This window comes from Coregonus clupeaformis, chromosome 12 (assembly GCF_020615455.1).
Source record: "Coregonus clupeaformis isolate EN_2021a chromosome 12, ASM2061545v1, whole genome shotgun sequence".
NCBI lineage: Eukaryota > Metazoa > Chordata > Actinopteri > Salmoniformes > Salmonidae > Coregonus > Coregonus clupeaformis.
Window position 1 is genome coordinate 62,850,806 of NC_059203.1, and position 25,382 is coordinate 62,876,187.

Consider the following 25,382-nt stretch of genomic DNA (forward strand, 5'->3'; position numbering starts at 1 on the left):
GATGGGGAGAGGTTAGGAGAGAAGATGGGGGAGAGGTTAGGAGAGAAGATGGGGGGAGAGGTTAGGAGAGAGAAGATGGGGGGAGAGGTTAGGAGAGAGAAGATGGGGAGAGAGGTTAGGAGAGAGAAGATGGGGAGAGGTTAGGAGAGAGAAGATGGGGGAGAGGTTAGGAGAGAGAAGATGGGGGGAGAGGTTAGGAGAGAGAAGATGGGGGGAGAGGTTAGGAGAGAGAAGATGGGGGGGAGAGGTTAGGAGAGAGAAGATGGGGGGAGAGGTTAGGAGAGAGAAGATGGGGGGAGAGGTTAGGAGAGAGAAGATGGGGGAGAGGTTAGGAGAGAGAAGATGGGGGAGAGGTTAGGAGAGAGAAGATGGGGAGAGGTTAGGAGAGAGAAGATGGGGGGAGAGGTTAGGAGAGCGAAGATGGGGGGAGAGGTTAGGAGAGAGACGATGGGGGAGAGGTTAGGAGAGAGACGATGGGGGAGAGGTTAGGAGAGAGAAGATGAGGGAGGGTGGGAGAGAAGATGGGGGAGGGTGGGAGAGAGAAGATGGGGAGGATGGGAGAGAGAAGATGGGAGAGAGGAGATGGGGGGAGGTTAGGAGAGAGAAGATGGGGAGGATGGGAGAGAGAAGATGGGGAGAGGTTAGGAGAGAGGGGAGAGAAAGTAGGAGAGAGAAGATGGGGAGAGGTTAGGAGAGAGGGGAGAGATGACATCACTGTACAACAAGATGATATCCCCCCCCATCTAACCAGACATGACATCACTGTACAACAAGGAGACGATATCTCCCCCTTCTAACATCACTGTACAACAAGAACAGGCCATAACAGATGTAATAAGTAAACAATGCAATATAATAATGTCATTTAGCAGAGGCTTTTAGCCAAAGCGACCTAGAGTCATGCATGCATACATTTTATGTATGGGTGGTTCCGGTAATTTAACCTACTATCTTGGCGTTGCAAGCGCCATGCTCTACCAACTGAGCTACAGAGGATGTCATGCAATAAGCTTCTAGAGACTTAACTCGTATTTACCAAACACTGATACACTTAACCCTTACCAAATCCGACTGTGACATTAAACATCATCTACTCTTATCAGCACATAAGTTAGAGTTGAGATGAGTTTACACAGTGAAAGGAGAGCTGTGTAGTTAAATCCAGACTTGCAGAGCTATACTTATATACACACTATGTAGATAAGTCTGTAGGCTCGTGGTGGGGAGGCAGCAGTCACACTAGGGGAGGATCATTTGACACTTTAAAGCCTGGCTGCCAGTGCCGCGGCCAGGGCAGCTGTCTGCCCAGTACACTGACACACAGATTGCAGGCATCAGTTCTGCCCTATAAGTGCTCAAGCTAGAGCACTGAGGAGATAAAATAAGGGAGTGATGGGTGGAGGACAGAGAGAGGGAGCGAGAGGACAGGCCTACGTCTCTGCCTACATTTCATTCTCCTCCTCCTGTCTTGGCAGGCTTTCCCATGGCGAGAGCAAACCCCAAGGAACCCGATCCTCGGGGCGCTGTGTCTCAGGTATGCGGTGAGGTCGCCCGACAAAATGGAAACACATTTGATACGTGACCTTATGAGAGGCTGGGCCTTCAAAGGGGACTAGCCTTTGAAAGGTGAAAGTTGCCGGGGAGACAAAACAGCTGTGAACCCTGTGTGTGTGTGTGTGTGTGTGTGTGTGTGTGTGTGTGTGTGTGTGTACAAAGGCAGGCAAGGCAGAGGGGAAGGGAGTGCTGTACATCGTGTACCTTGAGACTGCTCTCAACGTCACCTTCTGCTTTGTTGGCCTTTTCAGAATGAACTCTGAGAACTCCAAGAAAGTGTGTAACGCATAGGGGAGAATCAAAGGCATACAGAACTCTCCACAGAACTCTCTGTAGCTCAATTGGTAGAGCATGGCGCTTGTAACGCCAGGGTAGTGGGTTCGATCCCCGGGACCACCCATACCTAAAAATGTATGCACACATGACTGTAAGTCGCTTCGGATAAAAGCGTCTGCTAAATGGCATATTATATTATTATTACATGCAAAGATGTAACACGCCTTACAGTTAGGCATGGCTAAGGATGTGGAGGGTGCGTAGGTACATGTACATTTGCCCATGAAATGACGCTGTACAATTAGGCACAGCTAAGGAGACTGAGGGTTAAAGGAGGTGCGTGATTAGGTGGGTGTGTTTTTGTGGGTGTGTGTGCGCGCCAGGGTTCCCCGTTAGCCGATAAATGCCAGCTTTTGGCTGATAAAAAAAAAGAAAAGCCGATAATTTTTGCCGTCCAAATTATCCGGCAGGAAAAAAATATCCATTGCAAAATAATGCTTTTTATTCATTGATGGAAATGCCAGTCGATTTGCTCCAACTTCAAAGGCAAATATACTTCATAGATCCTCAAACTGCTGGGACATTAATGTGCGTTTCTATTTTTACTCACGTTAAAGACACCAGGTCCTCATAAGGGACTTCAGCTAAGTGTACCCCAACTGGACAGAGTAAAGATGGCTTCCAGATTGCGCCTTCTTGAAGATATAGTAACGAGGCTGATGGCTTCCAGATCGCTCCTTCTTGAAGACATAGTAACGAGGCTGATGGCTTCCAGATCGCTCCTTCTTGAAGACATTGTAACGAGGCTGATGGCGTCCAGATCGCTCCTTCTTGAAGACATAGTAACGAGGCTGACGGCTTCCAGATCGCTCCTTCTTGAAGACATAGTAACGAGGCTGATGCATATCAAGCTACTCCAAGGAGTTGGACAGTTTGGACTCTTCCTAACAGCAGCGGCTCACTTTGAGCAGGCTGAGGTCCACCGCAAACGCAAGTACATTAGAGGCAAATGATTGTGTTAGTCAGGCCTGGTCCTAGCAGTTCTGCTGCCGCCCGAGGCCCGTGTCATGTCTAGAATAAAGATTTGGAATGGATTGATAGACTAGAGTAGAGTAGAGTAATGATGTGGATCATGCGTAATGGGTGCATTTCAGTTGAGCTTATTCAGAAGCACTTGGAAATGAAACATCGTTGCCATCTATTCACATCGGATAGTTAATGTTTCAATCACTAGGCAGCCAACTGCCTACAGTAGGAAACAGAGTCGTTATCAATAAGCCACGTATATCACACGACACGAGTCACGACCCCACAATCGTTCAAATTACAATGTTTGTGTGTTTGAAAGAGGCAGCTAGAGAGAGAGAGAGAAGGTGAGTGAGGAAAATAGTGTAATTGAGAAATAAACACAGAAACAGAGAAGTGAGTGAACGACGTGCCCCTCGCTTTTCAGCCAGTCAGCCAAGAGCGCTTTAATAACATGATCCCGAGCCAAATCTAACTTTTCCATCCAAGAGGAAATCTCATGGTTTTGGCCTTAAAGAGGCAATCTACAGTAGCTACAAAAAAAAGTGACTTATACATTTATAATATGTACAGTGAGGGAAAAAAGTATTTTATCCCCTGCTGATTTTGTACGTTTGCCCACTGACAAATAAATGATCAGTCTATAATTTTAATGGTAGGTTTATTTGAACAGTGAGAGACAGAATAACAACAAAAAAATCCAGAAAAACGCATTTCAAAAATGTTGTAAATTGATTTGCATTTTAATGAGGGAAATAAGTATTTGACCCCCTCTCAATCAGAAAGATTTCTGGCTCCCAGGTGTCTTTTATACAGGTAACGAGCTGAGATTAGGAGCACACTTAAAGGGAGTGCTCCTAATCTCAGCTTGTTACCTGTATAAAAGACACCTGTCCACAGAAGCAATCAATCAATCAGATTCCAAACTCTCCACCATGGCCAAGACCAAAGAGCTCTCCAAGGATGTCAGGGACAAGATTGTAGACCTACACAAGGCTGGAATGGGCTACAAGACCATCGCCAAGCAGCTTGGTGAGAAGGTGACAACAGTTGGTGTGATTATTCGCAAATGGAAGAAACACAAAATAACTGTCAATCTCCCTCGGCCTGGGGCTCCATGCAAGATCTCACCTCGTGGAGTTGCAATAATCATGAGAATGGTGAGGAATCAGCCCAGAACTACACGGGAGGATCTTGTCAATGATCTCAAGGCAGCTGGGACCATAGTCACCAAGAAAACAATTGGTAACACACTACGCCGTGAAGGACTGAAATCCTGCAGCGCCCGCAAGGTCCCCCTGCTCAAGAAAGCACATATACAGGCCCGTCTGAAGTTTGCCAGTGAACATCTGAATGATTCAGAGGAGAACTGGGTGAAGTGTTGTGGTCAGATGAGACCAAAATCAAGCTCTTTGGCATCAACTCAACTCACTGTGTTTGGAGGAGGAGGAATGCTGCCTATGACCCCAAGAACGCCATCCCCACCGTCAAACATGGAGGTGGAAACATTATGCTTTGGGGGTGTTTTTCTGCTAAGGGGACAGGACAACTTGACCGCATCAAAGGGACGATGGACGGGGCCATGTACCGTCAAATCTTGGGTGAGAACCTCCTTCCCTCAGCCAGGGCATTGAAAATGGGTCGTGGATGGGTATTCCAGCATGACAATGACCCAAAACACACGGCCAAGGCAACAAAGGAGTGGCTCAAGAAGAAGCACATTAAGGTCCTGGAGTGGCCTAGCCAGTCTCCAGACCTTAATCCCATAGAAAATCTGTGGAGGGAGCTGAAGGTTCGAGTTGCCAAACGTCAGCCTCGAAACCTTAATGACTTGGAGAAGATCTGCAAAGAGGAGTCGGACAAAAACCCTCCTGAGATGTGTGCAAACCTGGTGGCCAACTACAAGAAACGTCTGACCTCTGTGCTTGCCAACAAGGGTTTTGCCACCAAGTACTAAGTAATGTTTTGCAGAGGGGTCAAATACTTATTTTCCTCATTAAAATGCAAATCAATTTATAACATTTTTTCTGGATTTTTTTGTTGTTATTCTGTCTCTCACTGTTCAAATAAACCTACCATTAAAATTATAGACTGATCATTTCTTTGTCAGTGGGCAAACATACAAAATCAGCAGGGGATCAAATACTTTTTTTTCCCTCACTGTACCCACTGATTCTTAAAGAATATAACTTATAAATGCCTCATTAGCTTAGTTCAACTGTCGTACCCCATCAGAACCCCAAATATAAGCTTGTTTTACTCCAATGTTTGTAAACAAAAAACACTGTATAACATCAAAACATGGTTAAAACTATTAATTGTGATATCATGGATGGCCAGTCCTTGCATCCATAGCGCCGTCTATGAATTTGAGAGTGGTTCCATTTCTCCAGCTCCATCCCCCTGAAATGATTTAGTTATCATTTCAACTGCTGATTGCCGCTTTAAGTATGCTGCAGGCATTTATTAACCAGGGATGTTTAAAAGGAAGAGACAAGTCCACTTCCCTTTAAATTTCCCCTGCTAAGGCATCACAGGCTGGACATCTTTGTTTGCAGACACAGCTGTTATTGTAGTCCCTAAGGCAGTGTTCTCCATCAATCCCAGTTCTGGAGAAAGCAACAAGGTGTACAGGATTTTGTTCCAGCCCAGTATTAACATTCAAGAACATCAGACGCCATCCCACTTCTAACACCAATGTAGTGAACATTCAAACCTAGTTGAATGAGGTATATTAGTACGGGCTAGAAGAAAATCAAAATGCCTGCAAACAAACCATGTGGGTCTCCAGCTTCAGGAATAATGAGCCCTGACCAGGGTAAAGGTCAGGCATTGAGAGAAAAATATGTCAAAAAGTCACATTGAGTCACACGTTTTGATTTCAGATGTGGAATTAAAGAAAGACATCCCACTGCCAAAGTGTGATTGGAAAAAGGGCTGTTCGTGCGAGTGAGAAAAATGGACGGGAAAAATCTAATTGCGTTTGAAGTCCGACAAAACAAGACCATTCTCTCATTCCATGCTAATCAGGGAATTGATCATAACCCACCGCTTGGAGAAGCAGTGACATTATGTGGAGTGAGGATGAAAAAGAGAAAGTGTTTAGTGAAAAGACTTGTCCAAACACCAGAGGGACTGAATGGAAAGCTACAGAATGTGTGTGAGAGTGAGAGGGGGAACTACTCGAGAGGAAAAGAGAGAGATACTCGAAAGAGTAGCCAAGCCCAGCGTTTCCATACACAAACTTGTGGCATTGAGAACAGGCCTAGACAAACATCCAGTGGTGAGGTTCAACGGAAAAGAAAGTGGGGCTAGCACGACAGGGCAACCTTGACGTCCAGGCCAGCACTGAATCGACCTCAAAAAGTCCACTACATAACAAACTAAATGTAGCCCAATATATAGGCTAGGTTTGCATCTCAAATGACACCTTTCCCCCCCCCATACATTGCACTACTTTTGACCATAAATGAAGAGTGAGAAACAGTTAGACTGAGGCAGCAGAGTAAGAATGAAAGCAGTTGTACAGGGAAACCTTGTCAAGTCAAGAAAATGCTAACAAGCACTCACTCAAAAGTTCTTACACTTCTTGTGGGCTGCTGAATCCTTATAATAGTAGGCTAATCATCATAGCATGCTAAATATAAATACTTAAATCAACCTTCCTTAACCTTGAAGTCAAAGCCAGCACCGAGTTCACTCAAGAGCATTCACTAGAACCAGAAAAATAGCGCGAGTTAAGAGGTAGCAGAAATAGTGCCTTGGACAGAAACTAAAATAATGTTTTGTGTCGCTAGAGAAGGGTGTTCGCGAGATAATGGGCCTTATACAGTAGTCTCAGTTTTGTGAAACGGCTTGTGGGAGCCAAAACAAACATTTGCAGATGTTTTCAGGCAGAAACTTCCCTCCAGTTGTCAGTGTTTACAGTTTACCCTGAAAATACCTCAGTTCTCTAGAGGTGAATTAGATCCTCAGACTTGACACCTCACGAAACCAATCTTGTTGTGGAAATATGACTGCAAATGCCAGCTCACCCGTCCTGGTGGATTTCTTTGGTGTTTCCTATCACAATAAATCGTAATACGTTTAATTGGAAGAATAGTTTGTTAGAAATAGTCGGCGTTGAGCACTTTTGTTTGAAGAGAGAGGTTTGTTTGAAGATTGGTTGTTATTCAGAGCATCCTGTCTAGGAATTTCTCAAACTCCAGATGTGCATCTCAAGTGTGAAGTAGGTTCCTCTCGCTTTCTCATCTCCTTGCCTTCATCTGTACTCGTGAATTAACTGGACTGGTGAAGGAAAATCCCAAGTAGACACTACCAACAACACTTTCAACCCCCAATTGTCAGACGAAGGAGAAGACTAGGAGAGGAAGCCACTTTAAACCATGGTGCAGCCTATGTGCAAATGTGTTGAGAGGACATTTCCAAGGATGTAAGCTACGTGGAGAGGACAAAGGGGCAAGGGCCTCGGGTATTCAGCGAAACAGACAATTTAATTTGAACTTCTGATGACATTTAGCGAGACCTAGCCTTGGCATTCTACAAGCCCATTCGACGTTCTCAATGCATTAATAATGAATACGAGAGATTTTTGTTTTTTCATTTCCTACCATTTTGTCCTTCCCTGGATATTGGCTGTTTGTCTTTTCTTTGTGTTGTCGTAATTGGGTTTTTATTTGATTCTTTATTTTCTGTATCTGGGTTTTAGTCACGTTTCATCTTATTAACCTGTTTCCATCTAGCTACATCATCATCTTGTTATGCACCAATTGTCATTCAATGTCCCTGTCATGTCTTGTATTTAAGAATGATTATTATTTATCACATAGGAATGAATACATGCTGGGTTAAAGACTTCCATTAACAACTTGTTAAACAGCATGAGTAGGTAGTATTTTAGGACAGGGGGGGTTCAGAACTGGTCAGGTCATATGTCCATGGATGCCTGAGGCATTGGAATGGACAGCCTGAGGGGAGGTGAGAGAGAAGAGAAGGCCATCACTGGAGTGTGAGGTCTTCTCTCCTGTCACGATTCAAAGGATTCACTGGAAAACATAGCCTCGCAGAGACCACCTAGACAGCTCTGACAACTCGCCACAGGCTGTGGAGAGTACAGAGAAACGGGGCACGAAGGCACATCAACATCTAGGCTCAAATTATACTCCACCACTGTGGGGCGGAAGGGTGCTGCGTTGAATCTCAAAGCATCTACAGTGTGAAGGTCTTTTCCTTTCTTTGCAAAGCCAGGGCCTGGAGTTCTCTCTTGTCAGGTCATATGGTCTGGAAAAACTCCAGGTCCGAGTAGCCTACAGCCTGCACCTGGAAAGTCTGCTGGATGTGGGCGCATTACCATGAACTGTAACTCAGCCTCTCTTTCCCTTGGCCTGTACTCTAGTGTCTTGTCCATACTAGAATCCACTTCTCCCACAGAGCACCAGCCACAGCTTTGAGGCTAGCTAGACCACGCCACGGTGGGAAGGGAACATAGAAGAGACAGGATGAGCATCCTGAGGGAGCAGTTGGGCCAAGGGTACAGACTAAGGGTTTATGGAGTACTCTGGTGCACTTGACCCACATAGTAACTATTTGGCATGTTGACCCTACTTGCCTGAAAACACAAAGGGACCCAGGTGTTAAAAAGCCTTAACGCTTCTATAAAAAGGAGCATTAAAAAGCACATCCCCTCTCGAGGAAACAAACGGACTATGCTATGTCAAGTCCGTAGTCCCTGGAGCACATAGGGATGATAAAACACCACTGAGGGGTTCTGAGAAGACACTGTGAACATGACAGTGAGTGTGATTGATCCTTGTCCCAAATCCCCCTAACATGTCGACAGCTGTGGGGGATTAGAAACTGGCACAACGTACATTCCAGACCCCTTCCTTTTCTAAATAGTTTTCAATTATTTTGCCGTAATGACTGAATCCCCTCGTGGATACGGTTCAACGTTCACGTGCTCTATGGGTGGGGAAAATTGTCAAATTAATTCAGCGGGATTGATAAAGCTAAGCCTCCCGCCAATGAATAATTTAGTGCAATGTTATTAGCAGCACGTAAACAGCCGTGCAGCATGGGGCTAAGCCTAAATGATGGGGCTGTGTGAGAACTGTAATGAGCGTTGTTTATTGATGTGCATTGTGTATGTTCTGAAAGAAGGAGGGTTCTGACAGAGCTTGAGTAGCAAAGATGTGCATGGCCAGGTGAAGTTGTGAGTAGGAGTGATTTGAAGTTCTGCTTATTCATCATTTTCATTTATTTGCAACAATTAACGGCCTGTTGTATATGATTTATTACAGGGATTCAAACTGGAAAAGAAATAAGGTCAAATATCTAAGCCTATACTTAGTTTACAGCATGTAGCATAGCAACAAGAAGGAAGGTTATTTGTCAAGCTCTCAATAGGACACCAAATCAAATTCTATTTGTCACATGCTTCGTAAACAACAGGTGTAGACTAACAGTGAAATGCTTACTTACGGGTCCTTTTCCAACAATGCAGAGTTAAAGATAAAAATAAAATAGTGACACAAGGAATAAATGCACAGTGAATAACAATAACATGGCTATATACAGGGAGTACCAGTACGAGTCGGTGTGTAACTGAGTTAGCTATGTACAATGCATTCGGAAAGTATTCAGACCCCTTTTTGTTACGTTAGCCTTATCATAAAATGGATTAAATAAATAAAACATCCTCAATCTACACACAATACCCCATAATGACAAAGCAAAAACAGTTTTTTTGAAATTTTTGCAAATGTATTAAAAATAAAACACTGAAATACCTTAATTTATATAAGTAATCAGACCCTTTGCTATGATACTCGAAATTGAGCTCAGGTGAATCCTGTTTCCATTGATCATCCTTGAGATGTTTCTACAACTTCATTGGAGTCCACCTGTGGTAAATTCAATTGATTGGACATGATTTGGAAAGGCACACACCTGTCTGTATAAGGTGTGTCGAGGCACAGATCTGGGGAAGGGTACCAAAACAATTCTGCAGCAATGAAGGTCCCAAAGAACACAGTGGCCTCCATCATTCTTAAATGGAAGAAGTTTGGAACCACCAAGAATCTTCCTAGAGCTGGCAGCCCGGCCAAACTGAGCAATCGTGGGAGAAGGGCCTTGGTCAGGGAGGTGACCAAGAACCCGATGGTCACTCTGACAGAGCTCCAGAGTTCGTCTGTGAAGATGGGAGAACCTTCCAGAAGGACAACCATCTCTGCAGCACTCCACCAATCAGGCCTTTATGGTAGAGTGGCCAAAAGGAAGCCACTCCTCAGTAAAAGGCACATGACGGGCCGCTTGGAGTTTGCCAAAAGGCACCTAAAGGACTCTCAGACCATGAGAAACAAGATTCTCTGGTCTGACGAAACCAAGATCGAACTGTTAGACCTGAATGCCAAGCATCACATCTGGAGGTAAACAGGCACCGCTCATCACCTGTCCAATACCTTCCCTACCGTGAAGAATGGTGGTGGCAGCATCATGCTGTGGGGATGTTTTTCAGCGGCAGGGACTGGGAGACTAGTCAGGATCGAGGGAAAGATGAACAGAGTAAAGTACAGAGAGATCCTTGATGAAAACCTGCTTCAGTGCGCTCAGGACCTCAGACTGGGGCGAAGGTTCACCTTCCAACAGGACAACGACCCCAAGCACACAGCCAATACAATGCAGGAGTGGCTTCAGGACAAGTCTCTGAATGTCCTTTTTATTTTTAATACTTTTGCAAACATTTCTAAAAACCAGTTTTTGCTTTGTCATTATGGGGTATTGTGTGTAGATTGATGAGGAAAAAATGATTTAATCAATTTTAGAATAAAACTAACGTAACAAAATGTGGAAAAAGTCAAGGGGTCTGAATACTTTCCAAATGCACTTTAGGTGTAGTGACTTCAGGACATTCACTAAAGTAGGCCAAATAAATAAGACCAAATGAAGGTTAAAAGAAAACCTACTAATGGTTTATAAGCATACCTTTTGGGGAGAGACATGTCCCTCTGTCAAGCAACAGCGTCATTAACAGGTAGCCAGACCTAACCATGACACACAGGCCAATATTTCAGGCTAAAGCACGCTGACCTTTCAGGGCACCTCCTGGTGATTCCATGAATTGAGCAGTGGATTATGGGAGGTCCTGAAAGAACCTGGGAGATCTACATCCTCCTCTGATCTGCTACAAAAGTCTAATAACACTGACATCACAATGGCGTACATCGACAAGCACAGGATCAATGGGTTATCAGGATACACTGATAAAACATCCAACTTGTCTCTAAAGAGAGTCATTTGTTTGTGGTTAAGCTGTAGGCCTAGGCTTTGAGTGTATTGGCGTCTGAGTTAGGCCTAAACCATGCCGATTTTTGCTTTAATCCCAGGAGTTAACCAGTGTAACACACTCCCTTCTCTCCCATCCCCAACCTGTCCTACAGAGACAGTGCCAGGGGTGATGGTGAGTCGGGGTGTGATGATACAGAAGGAGATTTACTGCCTACAGACGTGTACTACAAGCCCATAAAGCAGAAGGCCAACACGGCGTGTAACGAGCGCTGTAAAGTCTGTCTCCCTCTAACCTGACCTGAGGGGGTCAGGCAGAGCACAACAACAAGTGAGTCATGACTACAACTCCGTGTCATGGTGTACGTCAAGTGTCTCATCACCACTATTTCAACATACTTATGACATAACGCAATTGAAAATGACAATAACATGGCACGACCATCTCGGAAACATTGAGCAAGCGAGGGCAAGGGGAAAAACCTGTTTGGAATTAAATGCAGCCGGTGTGTTACTAGGCAGGGTAGGGCAGCCACAGGATTTATAGTACTGTACCTGAGGGTAGATTAATGCGGAGGGTGACCTTGTTTACAAAGCAGCACCTGTGGTAATCCGGGCAAACATACACCTGCCTGCAGAACATTACCAAGGCTAGGGGAGTTGGGGTAGCCCATCTTGTGCTAGCTAGGTAGACCAGTCTAAATCAGAAGGCCTATATTAGCAGGCAAGTCTGAAATGGCACCTCATTCCCTATAGTGCACTCGTTTGGGCAGAGCACCAAGCGACACCGGCCAAAACCAAAGTAGTGTACTAGCCCAGGGTTTCTCAAACTCTGTCCTGCCCCCCCCACAAAAAATACATTAAGGCCATGTTGTGGACTTCTGGTGTATGATCTGACATCATGAAAACTTCATCCTCACTTTTCTTATCAGTACTTTTAATGCACTGAGTGACCTGCATGTTCAGTTGGCAAACCCCTATAGATCCATGTTCAGTAGCAGAAGGCCTACATAAGGTAGGATTTGAATAGATTATACAGGTAGGGTATTATAACGGATCAAATCATTTCTGTAAGCTTGGGGATATTGTGCCTGGCCCTTCCCTAGCCATCAGCCCATCTCCTCTAAATAGGGCGGTAATCTTGTCTCAGGGCACGGGGAAAATCACACTTCATCTATGCCAGGGCACGCGTCCACTCCCGCCAGCGCTACCCCGGCAACAGTGAGGGATGGTAGCGAAAAAGACTAGAAGTAATAAAAGAATGAAACCAATAAAGGAGGGTTTTCTGCTTTCTTTTCATTTTAATCTGATAGCGATGACATTCGAGGAATCTGTCCCTTAACTTTCTGTGGCTGCCATAAGCTGTGTTGAAAATAACCGTATAATGCACGAGGACAGAGGCCTGCACATCTCTATTCAAACAACTGATACAACATTAATATGAATGTAGCTTGGAGAGAAAATCCCGGTGAGCAGCATCAGGCTCGTCTCATTACTTTGAAATATCCTGGAGAATCCTTCTCAGTCTCTGGAAACCTGGCGTCACCCCAAGTCATATGTACAGTGCCTTCAGAAAGTATTCACACCCCTTGACTTTTTCCACATTTTGTTGGATGGATCAACAACATTGTAGTTACTCCACAATACTAACCTAATTGACAGAGTGAAAAGAAGGAAGCCTGTAAAGAATAAACATATTCCAAAACATTCATCCTGTTTGGAGCAAGGCAGTAAAGTAATACCGCAAAGAATGTGGCAAAGCAATTAACGTTTTGTCCTGAATACAAAGTATTACATTTGGGGCAAATCCAATACATTACGGAGTACCACTCTCCATATTTTCAAGCATAGTGGTGGCTACATCATGTTATGGGTATGCTTGTAATCATTAACTACTGGGGAGTTTTTCAGGATAAAAAATAAATGAATGGAGCTAAGCACAGGCAATATCTTAGAGAAAAACCTGGTTCATTCTGCTTTCCACCAGACACTGGGAGACGAATTCACCTTTCAGCATGACAATAACCTAAAACACAAGGCCAAATCTACACTGGAGTTGCTTACCAAGAAGACAGTGAATGTTTCTGCGTGGCGGAGTTACAGTTTTGACCCAAATCTGCTTGAAAATCTATGGCAAGACCTGAAAATGGTTGTCAAAGCAATGATCAACAAACCAATTTGACAGATCTTGAAGAATTTTGAAAAGAATAACAGGCATATGTTGCACAATTCAGGTGTGGAAAGCTCTTAGAGACTTACCCAGCAAGACTCACAGCTTCTAATTCTAACAAGTATTGACTCAGAGGGTTGAATACTTATCTAGTCAAGATATATTAGAGTTTTATTTTTCATATTTTATTTTTCAAAATGTGAGAACTTTTCTTCCACTTTGACATTTAAGTATTTTGTGTAGATCGTTGAGAAAAAATTACAATTAAATACATTTTAATCCCACTTTGTAACAACAAAATGTGGAAAAAGGGGTGTGAATGCTTTCTGAAAGCACTGTATATGGCAGGGCAAAAGAAAACTAGACCTTATTTTTAACCAAATATTGCAATTGCAATTTGACTTGCGATTTAGATCAATATACTTGGGTGAACTGTTGGAATCATGGAAATAGAATGATTATATATAGTATAACAGTATAACAGTAATACTTCTACCCCCCACATTAAAAAAAAGGAGTGGTTGTCCCACTGGCTATCCTAAGTTGAATGCACCAATTTGTAAGTTGATCTGGATAAGAGCGTCTGCTAAATGACTTAAATGTAAATATTCCAATTCTATAGTTAAAATGTAATAGTGGGTACTTTGAATACGGTGTTGTTTGACATGACAAGGAATGAAAAAGCCAGGGAGGCGTTCATAGAATTAGGAATTAGAATACTAATAAGTTCTCTATGGAGGCGTTATTGTGACAGGGTAAGAACCTAAATGTTGGTCAATGTTTCCCAGGGGAGTGGGACCCTATAATCTTTGGTTACATTAAAATGTTCTCTTACTTCATGTAGTTAACATATTCATGCTTTGCCTACTCCTCTCTGATTTAGAATATAGTTGCACAAACATGCCGATTTAGGCCTACACCATCACAGGTATCAGGCTGTATTAGCTAGCTACGTTTTCGCCGACTCAGTACATTTGATCCAACTAGAGATTAGCATTAGCGGCTAACACGATTTATTTTAGCCACAACTTGATAAGCAAAAACAAACTGTTTGCAGACAGTAAGATACACAAACTATTAGTGTCATTATAGAATGCATTTGTGGATTTATATTAAGAAACAAAGTGGAAATGCAGTATCGTTGTCATCGACATATTGTTGCATCTGCTGCATTGATCATGCAGACTGAAGAGTGAACAGTCAGCAAATTATCTTGTGGTCGAGCAACAACTGCACTCCTTGAGTGACAGGGGGCGGGGCTTGGTGAGCGAGAGGGAGAGAGACGACTCAAGTAGCAGAGTAAACTATAACAACGGAGTGGCGTATCACATTTAACAAACCAAACATTGAAATAGCGTTATAGAAAGTAAAGTAAATACCCAAACTGGTCCGTGCATCAATGCCGGTATATAGTAAAATACGGTATACCATCCAGCTCTAGTATATGGGTCTCATGATGTAGGCTAACCTAGGCCTAGCCTATACAATAGGGCCTACTAATTGCATGGCATACTTCAAGGCAGGGTTTCCCGAACTGCACGTTTTGGTTTTTGCCCTAACAATACACAGCTGATTCAAATAATCAAAGCTTGATGATGAATTGGTTATTTGAATCAGCTGTGTAGTGCAGGGGCAAAAACCAAAACGTGCACCCTGCTTCAAGGGCCTACTTCACCACCCACCCCTGTATCAAAGAATGACAGATGCCTTCATGTATACCAACAACAACAAAACAGTGGAAAATATAGGCACCATTTAATGAAATGGAATAATATGGTGCCACTGCCAATTTATCCAATTCATCTGGGATTGAGGCTTGCGGATTTCTCTGAACGCATATAGTGGGATCGACACAACAGACCCCTTTAAGCCTAAAACCGGCAGACAGACTGATATTTTGGGTTAACTCTCCCTTTAAAATCAACAGCATCCGAGGGATGTGAAGTCAGTATGTTGTTACAGGCAGGGTGGTTGTGTTGAAGGCTCTGGGAGATACGAGCTCTCCTCCGCTGAGGCTTGTCTATTGACAACACACGTTACCGCTTTACAACCACTCAACAGGATTGAGACAGTCATTACCTGCAAGGTAATGGACACACACACACTGCATCAAGTGAGCCGTCAGCTACATCAATACTGCTCACTATCTCAGTAACTGAACACTAGTCAACTTTGTCCAATTCAAGAGAGCAGCCCGAGGTAGGCCTAATGCGTGCGTGCGTTTGTTTCTAGGCACAATCTTAATGGTTTCCCACCAAATGTGATTAAAAAGATATTGAATAAACATAAATCTTCTCCGCAGGTACTCCTGCCCCCCCCCAAAGAGCGGAGAAATGATTAACAGTGTTTTCATGCATGGGCAGGCAGCTCAGGAGGGTCAGGGCATAATGAAATGTTTAATGCACAAAAGGAAGAGTTGTTAAAGGCTCTCCCTTCAATGGCATTCAGACAATCTGTCAAATCCATTTTTAATTAGAGACATGTTTGGAATGGGAGATGAGATGGCCTGGTTGAGCAGGTGTTATTCTTCTGTGATCCTATTTTTCATTCATGTTCATTTGAGGGAAGAGGTTCAGCGCCAGGATTATTGATCAGTGTGTGACAGTGAGCAAACACAAAATGAAATACCACGTGTAAGTAATTTGTTCTTCTGTAATCATAGCTGTATAAAAAATAAGGCCAAAAAAAGCTCACAGAGCACTGAATGACATGAAGTTGGCTGCAACACTGGTAAAGATGCAACGGTTGCGCTTAACTGACACGAATAACAAACATGGTGGCAGATCCCCAAGACAGGATGGCTGTGAGGTTTATGGTGGAGAAGCTCCTGCATATACCCATCGGAAGGCAGCGGAATAGAATGCAAATGGAAACTAGTTGAAATAGTGGTCGGAAGTTATACATTCTTGGAGACAGGCAGGCAATCATGTTTCACTCAAACTGCGGTTTAAAGAGGAATGAGTGAAAGGCTTACACAATTTTTATTTTATTTTTTTATTTAACCTTTATTTAACCAGGTAAGCCAGTTGAGAACAGGTTCTCATTTACAACTGCGACCTGGCCAAGATAAAGCAAAGCAGTGCGATAAAAACAACACAGAGTTACATATGGGGTAAAAAAACATAAAGTCAAAAATACAACAGAAAATATATATACAGTGTGTGCAAATGTAGCAAGTTATGGAGGTAAGGCAATAAATAGGCTATAGTGCAAAATAATTACAATAGTATTAACACTGGAATGCTAGATGTGCAAGAGATTATGTGCAAATAGAGATACTGGGGTGCAAAAGAGCAAAATAAATAACAATATAGGGATGAGGTAGTTGGGTGGGCTAATTTCAGATGGGCTGTGTACAGGTGCAGTGATCGGTAAGGTGCTCTGACAACTGATGCTTAAAGTTAGTGAGGGAGATAAGAGTCTCCAGCTTCAGAGATTTTTGCAATTCGTTCCAGTCATTGGCAGCAGAGAACTGGAAGGAATGGCGGCCAAAGGAGGTGTTGGCTTTGGGAATGACCAGTGAGATATACCTGCTGGAGCGCAGACTACGGGTGGGTGCTGCTATGGTGACCAATGAGCTAAGATAAGGCGGGATTTGCCTAGCAGTGATTTATAGATGGCCTGGAGCCAGTGGGTTTGACGACGAACATGTAGTGAGGACCAGCCAACAAGAGTGTACAGGTCACAGTGGTGGGTAGTGTATGGGGCTTTGGAGACAAAACGGATGGCACTGTGATAGACTACATCCAATTTGCTGAGTAGAGTGTTGGAGGCTATTTTGTAAATGACATCGCCGAAGTCAAGGATCGGTAGGATAGTCAGTTTTACGAGGGCATGTTTGGCAGCATGAGTGAAGGAGGCTTTGTTGCGAAATAGGAAGCCGATTCTAGATTTAACTTTGGATTGGAGATTCTTTATGTGAGTCTGGAAGTTGAGTTTACAGTCTAACCAGACACCTAGGTATTTGTAGTTGTCCACATACTCTAGGTCAGACCCGTCGAGAGTGGTGATTCTAGTCGGGTGGGCGGGTGCCAGCAGCGTTCGATTGAAAAGCATGCATTTAGTTTTACTAGTGTTTAAGAGCAGTTGGAGGCTACTGAAGGAGTGTTGTATGGCATTGAAGCTCGTTTGGAGGTTTGTTAACACAGTGTCCAATGAAGGGCTAGTCGAAAGCCTTGGCCAGGTCGATGAAGACGGCTGCACAGTACTGTCTATTATCAAACACACACACGTGCATTCCCACACTAGGGGGCTTTCTCACCAGGCCATTGTGACTGAAGGGGGCTTTCTCACCAGGCGCTGCAGGCAGGCTTTCAACGTGTCACACCGGCTTCTCCTGAAGCACATCTCAGGGCAGCAGCAGCCCACTTGATAGAGCCATTCATTTGCTCACTCAATTACAGCTGACATTCTCCTGAAAGGCTGATTGTGTCGAACAAGCCCAGATAAAAACAGTTTGACACCACTTTGCATGGGAACTGCTGCCAAGCGACAATAGCCCAATAAGAAAAGGTAGCCTGAAAACTGTTGGAAATAACAAGGGAGCTAGGCCAAGGCCCGTATTCCTTTGTAGAACACCTTGATAGTGTGCAGGGCCGTGCACAGACCTTTCAGGGGGCAGGTGCTAAAAATAAAAAAAGCACCATAAAATAAAAAGATCTACTTTCGTATCTCTAAATGTATAACATACTGTACAAACTGCCTCTGTAGCAATGTATTTTTTTTATTTTTTTGCATACAGTGGGGGAAAAAAAGTATTTAGTCAGCCCCCAATTGTGCAAGTTCTCCCACTTAAAAAGATGAGAGGTCTGTAATTTTCATCATAGGTACACGTCAACTATGACAGACAAAATTAGAAGAAAAAAAATCCAGAAAATCACATTGTAGGATTTTTTATGAATTTATTTGCAAATTATGGTGGAAAATAAGTATTTGCTCAATAACAAAAGTTTCTCAATACTTTGTTATATACCCTTTGTTGGCAATGACACAGGTCAAACGTTTTCTGTAAGTCTTCACAAGGTTTTCACACACTGTTGCTGGTATTTTGGCCCATTCCTCCATGCAGATCTCCTCTAGAGCAGTGATGTTTTGGGGCTGTCGCTAGGCAACACAGACTTTCAACTCCCTCCAAAGATTTTCTATGGGGTTGAGATCTGGAGACTGGCTAGGCCACTCCAGGACCTTGAAATGCTTCTTACGAAGCCACTCCTTCGTTGCCCGGGCGGTGTGTTTGGGATCATTGTCATGCTGAAAGACCCAGCCACGTTTCATCTTCAATGCCCTTGCTGATGGAAGGAGGTTTTCACTCAAAATCTCACGATACATGGCCCCATTCATTCTTTCCTTTACACGGATCAGTCGTCCTGGTCCCTTTGCAGAAAAACCGCCCCAAAGCATGATGTTTCCACCCCCATGCTTCACAGTAGGTATGGTGTTCTTTGGATGTAACTCAGCATTCTTTGTCCTCCAAACACGACGAGTTGAGTTTTTACAAAAAAGTTCTATTTTGGTTTCATCTGACCATATGACATTCTCCCAATCCTCTTCTGGATCATCCAAATGCACTCTAGCAAACTTCAGACGGGCCTGGACAGCAGGGCTGGCTTAAGCAGGGGGATACGTCTGGCACTGCAGGATTTGAGTCCCTAGCGGTGTAGTGTGTTACTGATGGTAGGCTTTGTTACTTTGGTCCCAGCTCTCTGCAGGTCATTCACTAGGTCCCCCCGTGTGGTTCTGGGATTTTTGCTCACCGTTCTTGTGATCATTTTGACCCCACGGGGTGAGATCTTGCGTGGAGCCCCAGATCGAGGGAGATTATCAGTGGTCTTGTATGTCTTCCATTTCCTAATAATTGCTCCCACAGTTGATTTCTTCAAACCAAGCTGCTTACCTATTGCAGATTCAGTCTTCCCAGCCTGGTGCAGGTCTACAATTTTGTTTCTGGTGTCCTTTGACAGCTCTTTGGTCTTGGCCATAGTGGAGTTTGGAGTGTGACTGTTTGAGGTTGTGGACAGGTGGCTTTTATACTGATAACAAGTTCAAACAGGTGCCATTAATACAGGTAACGAGTGGAGGACAGAGGAGCCTCTTAAAGAAGAAGTTACAGGTCTGTGAGAGCCAGAAATCTTGCTTGTTTGTAGGTGATCAAATACTTATTTTCCACCATAATTTGCAAATAAATTCATTAAAAATCCTAATGTGATTTTCTGGAAAAAAAATCTATTTTTGTCTGTCATAGTTGACGTGTACCTATGATGAAAATGACAGGCCTCTCATCTTTTTAAGTGGGAGAACTTGCACAATTGGGGGCTGACTAAATACTTTTTTTCCCCACTGTAGGCCTATTTATTTATGCAACACACTCACTCATCACAAATTGCAAACTAGTTACTTACATTTTAGTCACTTAGCAGACGCTCTTATCCAGAGCAACTTACAGGAGAAATTGGGGTTAAGGGGGTTGCTCAAGGGCACAGACAGATTTTTCACCTAGTCCGCTCGGTGATTCAAACCAATGACCTTTCTGTTACCGGACCAATGCTCTTAACCACTAGGCTACCTGCCGCCCAGTGCCTCCTAAAGACATGATTGACGTTGGGAAAAGAGGGTAGGCTATCTACTGGTCATTGATGTTGACGATGAATGTAAATATGATAGTTAGCTAGCACTATAATATTTTTACTGGTTGTGATTTATCTTCAATGCACTTAAATAATAACTTTAATAATATAGACTAATAGTCATAATCTTCTAACTCATGATATATGGCTGGCTAGTGTGGATATTTTAGTATATGGTGGTTAGCTAGAGTCTAGACCAGTGGTTGCCAGACTGTGTGTGTGTCCGAAAAACCTTCCCAGTTTCACTGACTAACCCCATGACGCGCAGCTCACCGTCCTGCTATGGCCGACGAGCTCGTGCCAAAAGCCTACCTTTTGGATTTACTTTGTAAAACAATGTTCACCCAATAGACCTATTTGGAAGTTGATAAAATGTTGGTAGCCTACAGCAGACAGGTTAGTCTTCTCTTTTCAGCAGGAGCCATTTGCTTTCCAACATGTTGTTTTCCGCGACTGTATTGGAAATATTACAAAAGGCCTGTTTTCTCTGCATGCTGTTCACTGACAGCTATTCCGACTGTTTCTGACTGTAGGCTATGCCTTGTTATTGGGCTACATCCAATCGACAGCTAGGCTTTTTTTTTTTTAAAGCTGTTGATCCTCCGTGGCTACATTGTAGGTGTAGGAGGCTATTCTGAAATTCATTTCCTTCTTATCAGACAGCAGTACGTCTATAACTTTGCCAATTTATTTCTAATTTATCAGGGGTGCTGCATGTGCATGTTTGGATACACAGAGCACGCAATCTCCATACAGGGCAGACTGGGGAAAAAGGCACAACCAGGCACGTTAGGGCAGCATCAACGGACAGGGTAGGGGTCTGTCCAACTTGACGTCATGACGACATGGGTGCAGAACAACGCAAAAAACAGTATACAAAATAAATACAATTATACCACCACCCAAAATGGCACTTGGCGATTGGGAGGGGCAGGTCAGAGGTATACCCCTATCTGTGCACCTGCCTGATAGTGTCACTGCCTGCCAAAAGCCCCACTGTAGAAAGCTTCAAACCTATTGATTGTTAGTCGGTGAACTCTCAGAGAACCCAGGCTATAAAATGTGGCAGGTATTGATATTGGTTAAAACTGCTTTGCAATAGATTAGGCTGCATCTCTGGACAAAGTTATTCGTACTCGGCTGGAGGAACTTGTATTAATTACAACGCTTTTCAAAGGGGTTATTCCTCGAACTAATAAGGATCACGGTTTGATTTGAAAGGCTTTTCTCCCTGGCTTTGAACTGGTAAAGACTCTCACTTGAGTTATCAAGCCCGGAGTCACTGTTAATGTAGCCTATAGAATGAATCGGTTGCATTACCACAGTTTATAATATTTCAACATTCTTAGGGACACTAATGGATCCAAGAAAATGCTAAGTAATGTATTAAAATAACTGATAAGGTGAAAAAGTATTCTTAAGAGCGTAACACATCAAATTGTGAGATTGGTCAGCTAGTGAAACCATTATGCATTCAAAGTCTATCCAGCCTAATCTTACTATATGCTTGGACTACTAGCAGAACAATCTAATGTTGACTAAGCTTGGCGCAGTAATGACTGTCGTTTTCTATTTGTTGCTGTACACAGGCTGCATTCCATTCCAAACAGCTGTAACCTCACTAGTGCTCTCATTCACTCCCTTCCATAGATGTGATATGAGGGAATAGGGCCTTAGTGGTGGAATCAACAGGTCTAGCTCCAGACCTTTGATGGGGCAGGTGCTCATTCATACCTTTCTACTGCTCCTGTAGCCCAATTCACCATATAGATTTTATTAACATAGGCCTTTATTTTCTACAACAACAAAAAAATTGCGAAGCAAGCTAGAACCACAGATTAAAAAAGGGAGTTAGAAACACTACTTCTTTGTTAGAACTACTCCTGGGGTGGGTATACTATATCAGCTGATCATTTCTCATGTAGGCTAGATGAATCAGACAACACATGCTAGCAGTTCCAAAGTAACCTATAGGCAGTATTCATTTCAAACTCGCCGCGCGGCGCAGGTGGGAAGCTGGTGCATGCTATGAGGACAAGCCCGCGGTGGCAGAAGTGAAGTGACTTTTATCAAGATTAATGAGTTCATGAGAAATTATCTAGTTTGACAGGCAATTTGTTACATTTAAAGTTGAGAGAAAAGAGGCAAAACATTTTATAAAAAAAGTAATTCATTTATAAAAAGGGCACCAATCAAAAAGGGCACTTCTTTTATAGGAGGGGAAAAAGGGCAGATGCTCTGGCAACCCTAGGGCTCCAACTGTGCACGTGCCTGCTTAGCTCCACCTACGTCACCGTGTTACTTTCATCTATCCAATCAGATCCATGAAGGGGAGTGGTCGAGTGCAGAGGGGATAAGAGGGAACATCTTTTTGAAACGAAACGCAGCCCAAACTGATCCCTGGCCTTGACCCTATCCCAATGTGAAAGGAGCCAGTAGGGAAACATCCTTAAGAGCTGAGAAACTTTTAAGACACTTCTTCACTGCTCAACCTTTCACACAGTCTCCTGATGTTCTTCTTTCCTTCATAAACATAACCCCTGGTGTGAGTGGTCCAGTTATGGTGGGAGAGGTTCCCAGTGGTCCAGTTATGGTGGGAGAGGTTCCCAGTGGTCCAGTTATGGTGGGAGAGGTTCCCAGTGGTCCAGTTATGGTGGGAGAGGTTCCCAGTTTCCAACATACTACTCATTTGTCCAATTCCTTTTCTCCCTAGCTCCTTCTACCTGAATTTTGCACTCGCTCTATCCCCCTTGCTAGACAAATATGCACATTTTCCCACCAGTGGTGAGCCACCAAACTGACTTTTTGCTGATAAATATCAGTATGTGATTATGTAGTTTTTTGCTTTAGTTTTCATGCACCAATTCTTTTAAAGATAAATTTCAATGTGTTTCCATCGTATTTTCAACTCTACTGATAGTTGTCACGAATACTGTTGACTTAAATTGCAAATGTGCCTACTCTGGTCTTGGCACGTGCGCTCTAGCCAACAGTTGGCAGATATAGTGCGGGTAAACTGCGCAGGTAGGCTAGTCTACATGATGAGATTATGAATAAGACTAAGAGCGAGACTGTTTTTGGTCAAACGGCAGTCAAGCATCAACCATGTTCCTAGAAGAAGTCCCTTGATATTTGTTGGAAAGCAGCATCAACCTGATCACCGGCACTTTCACCACCCTATGAAGTTCATCTGTAGCCTAATACACTGCATCATTTCCAGTAAGCTAACTACTAAGATGACACAGCACACCAGGCCGTCCTTGTTTGGATCCTGCCCTGACATAAGCATCTCATAGCTGGGCTAGTAAGCTAGTGTCATCTGTAGCTCAATTGGTAGAGCATGGCGCTTGTAACGCCAGGGTAGTGGGTTCGATCCCCAGGACCACCCATACGTAAAAATGTATGCGCACATGACTGTAAGTCACTTTGGATAAAAGCGTCTGCTAAATGGCATATTTGTTTTTATTTTATTATCTGCTATGGCTAGCCTATAACTAAAGCTCTCTGTCCTCGGCATACAGAGGAGACACAGCTAGTAGACAGTCAAACCTGTTTTCATGATTTCTGGAAGATCTAAATAAATCACAGCACGTTTTTGGACTCATTCAGCAGGTTTTACCTGATTAAGTAGAAGGGGCATACTGTTTAAAGTTCCAATGTGGGTGTCAAGATGAGTTGTCTGGCCTGCACAGATCAAAGTTTAAACATGGAAGCTCCTGGATATGTTCAGAGTAGCATGTCACAAAATCAATTGAATAGGTGCTAAGTACCAAATCACTATGCAACTAGCTACCACCTATCTAACGTCTCTAGTCCTCTCAGCCATATAAATGAATAGCTAATGCTCTGCTCTCAGCTGTGTAGGCATGTTATAGTGGTTGTCATGGAAATGGGGTACAGTAGCTAGCAAAAATAGACGAGCTAGCAAACGTTAGCTAAATAACAAAGCCCAAGACAATAAACCCAACTAGCTAGGTAGCGTGCATGTGAGCTTGTTGACACTAGCTGTATAGGCTATACTCACTTGTTCCTTAGCACCTGCCAGGCAGCCTCGATGTCCGCATACAGATTCTTTTCTGACGGTTTCCCGCTGCTGACACCGTAGCCCGAATAATCATACGAGAAGACGTTGCAGTTTATCCTCGAACCGAGGCCGATGTAGAAACTACACATTTGGCCTAAGTCCACTGCGTTACCGTGGGAAAAGAGCAGCGTGTACCGGCTGTTGGGTGCGCATCGTACGAACATGCACCCCACACGGTTTCCCCGACTGGTTCTGGTGTTGAACACCTCGACAGCGTCCAGTTCACGTTGGGAGTACTGCCAGTCTGCTCGCTCGGTTAGATGCAGGCTACTCGTCCCGTTAGCATCGGTGTGCACGGAGTACGTGGGTTCGGGTGGGAGAAAGGCTAGTTTAGACGCGATGCGACTGGGACAGGGTGGGCAACAGAATAGCCAGCATAGTTCGCCGAGGGAAAAACCATTCATCCTTGGGCCTTGTTCGGGCATTGAGGCTCGGAGTTACCCGATAGGCGCTTTTTCTTTGTAACACCAGCAAATGTATCCAGCTATGTTTTTTTTTATCTAGCTGGTCACAAAATAACAGTAAACACTTCGTAAGGAGCTAAGCTAGCTAGCCACCTAGCTAGGCTAGCAGCTGGCTAACTGGTTTATCCTTTGTATAGCTTGCTAGCTAACGTGATTTACAAAACTCAGAAAGCCGTTGTTGGCATGGTTAAGGATTTTTTTGTGTCGACAGAAGCGATATAACTTCCTTGTTATCATACAATTTCAAAACGTTGGTCGAAGAATTAAGCTTCTGTCAAACGTAAACGTCGAGTTAGCAGGCTAATACAATGTATGCAGCCATATCTTTCAGTAGTAACGCCAAATATAGGATTTCCGGTCAAACCGGATATCCTATCGCACTTGTTCGTCAAAATTGAATCATGTTGATGACAGAACCGTAGCATATTATGCAGTCACTTAACTGATAGTAGGTTAGTATTGAAATATGAGTGTTTTCTCTAATGCATATGCAATCATGCAACACCCTTGCTCAAGCTAGCTACATCAATAGTTTGCCTGAGACTAGACCACAGTTTGAATGGAAAGAGTCTTGCTTTTCCTGTAATTTCATCTGAATAAATGCACATTAGTTGTAGATACATTGGGTTGGAAACAAATATACAAATTGCTGTGAAAAGAAAATGGATAATTCACAAGTTTAAGGACCAGACATCGAAATGGGTTTAGAATATTTATTGAGGAAATGGAATGGATGTGAGAGTGATAGGTTGTGGTATATGCACCTGTCAGTTGGTTGAGATCGGCCAGATACTGTACTGGAGTTGAGGGAAATGGGAATATGGCGGAAGCAGATGATGAAGTGGAATCTGAATACAATGGCGGTAGAATCAAGGAGCATTGGAGTATTGTTCAAAATAATG

General features: G+C 43.5%; 1 protein-coding gene across 1 annotated transcript in view; it reads right to left on the bottom strand.

Annotated features, from left to right (window-relative positions):
* abhd17c (abhydrolase domain containing 17C, depalmitoylase) overlaps positions 1–24,833 on the bottom strand; it is a 36,417-nt gene extending 11,584 nt beyond the window's left edge. Inside the window, exon 1 of the mRNA XM_041899138.2 lies at positions 23,957–24,833. Coding sequence (XP_041755072.1) covers positions 23,957–24,441 — 485 coding nt within the window. The 5' untranslated portion in view covers positions 24,442–24,833. The remainder of the gene's footprint in view (positions 1–23,956) is intronic.
* Between the last annotated feature and the right edge of the window lie 549 nt (positions 24,834–25,382).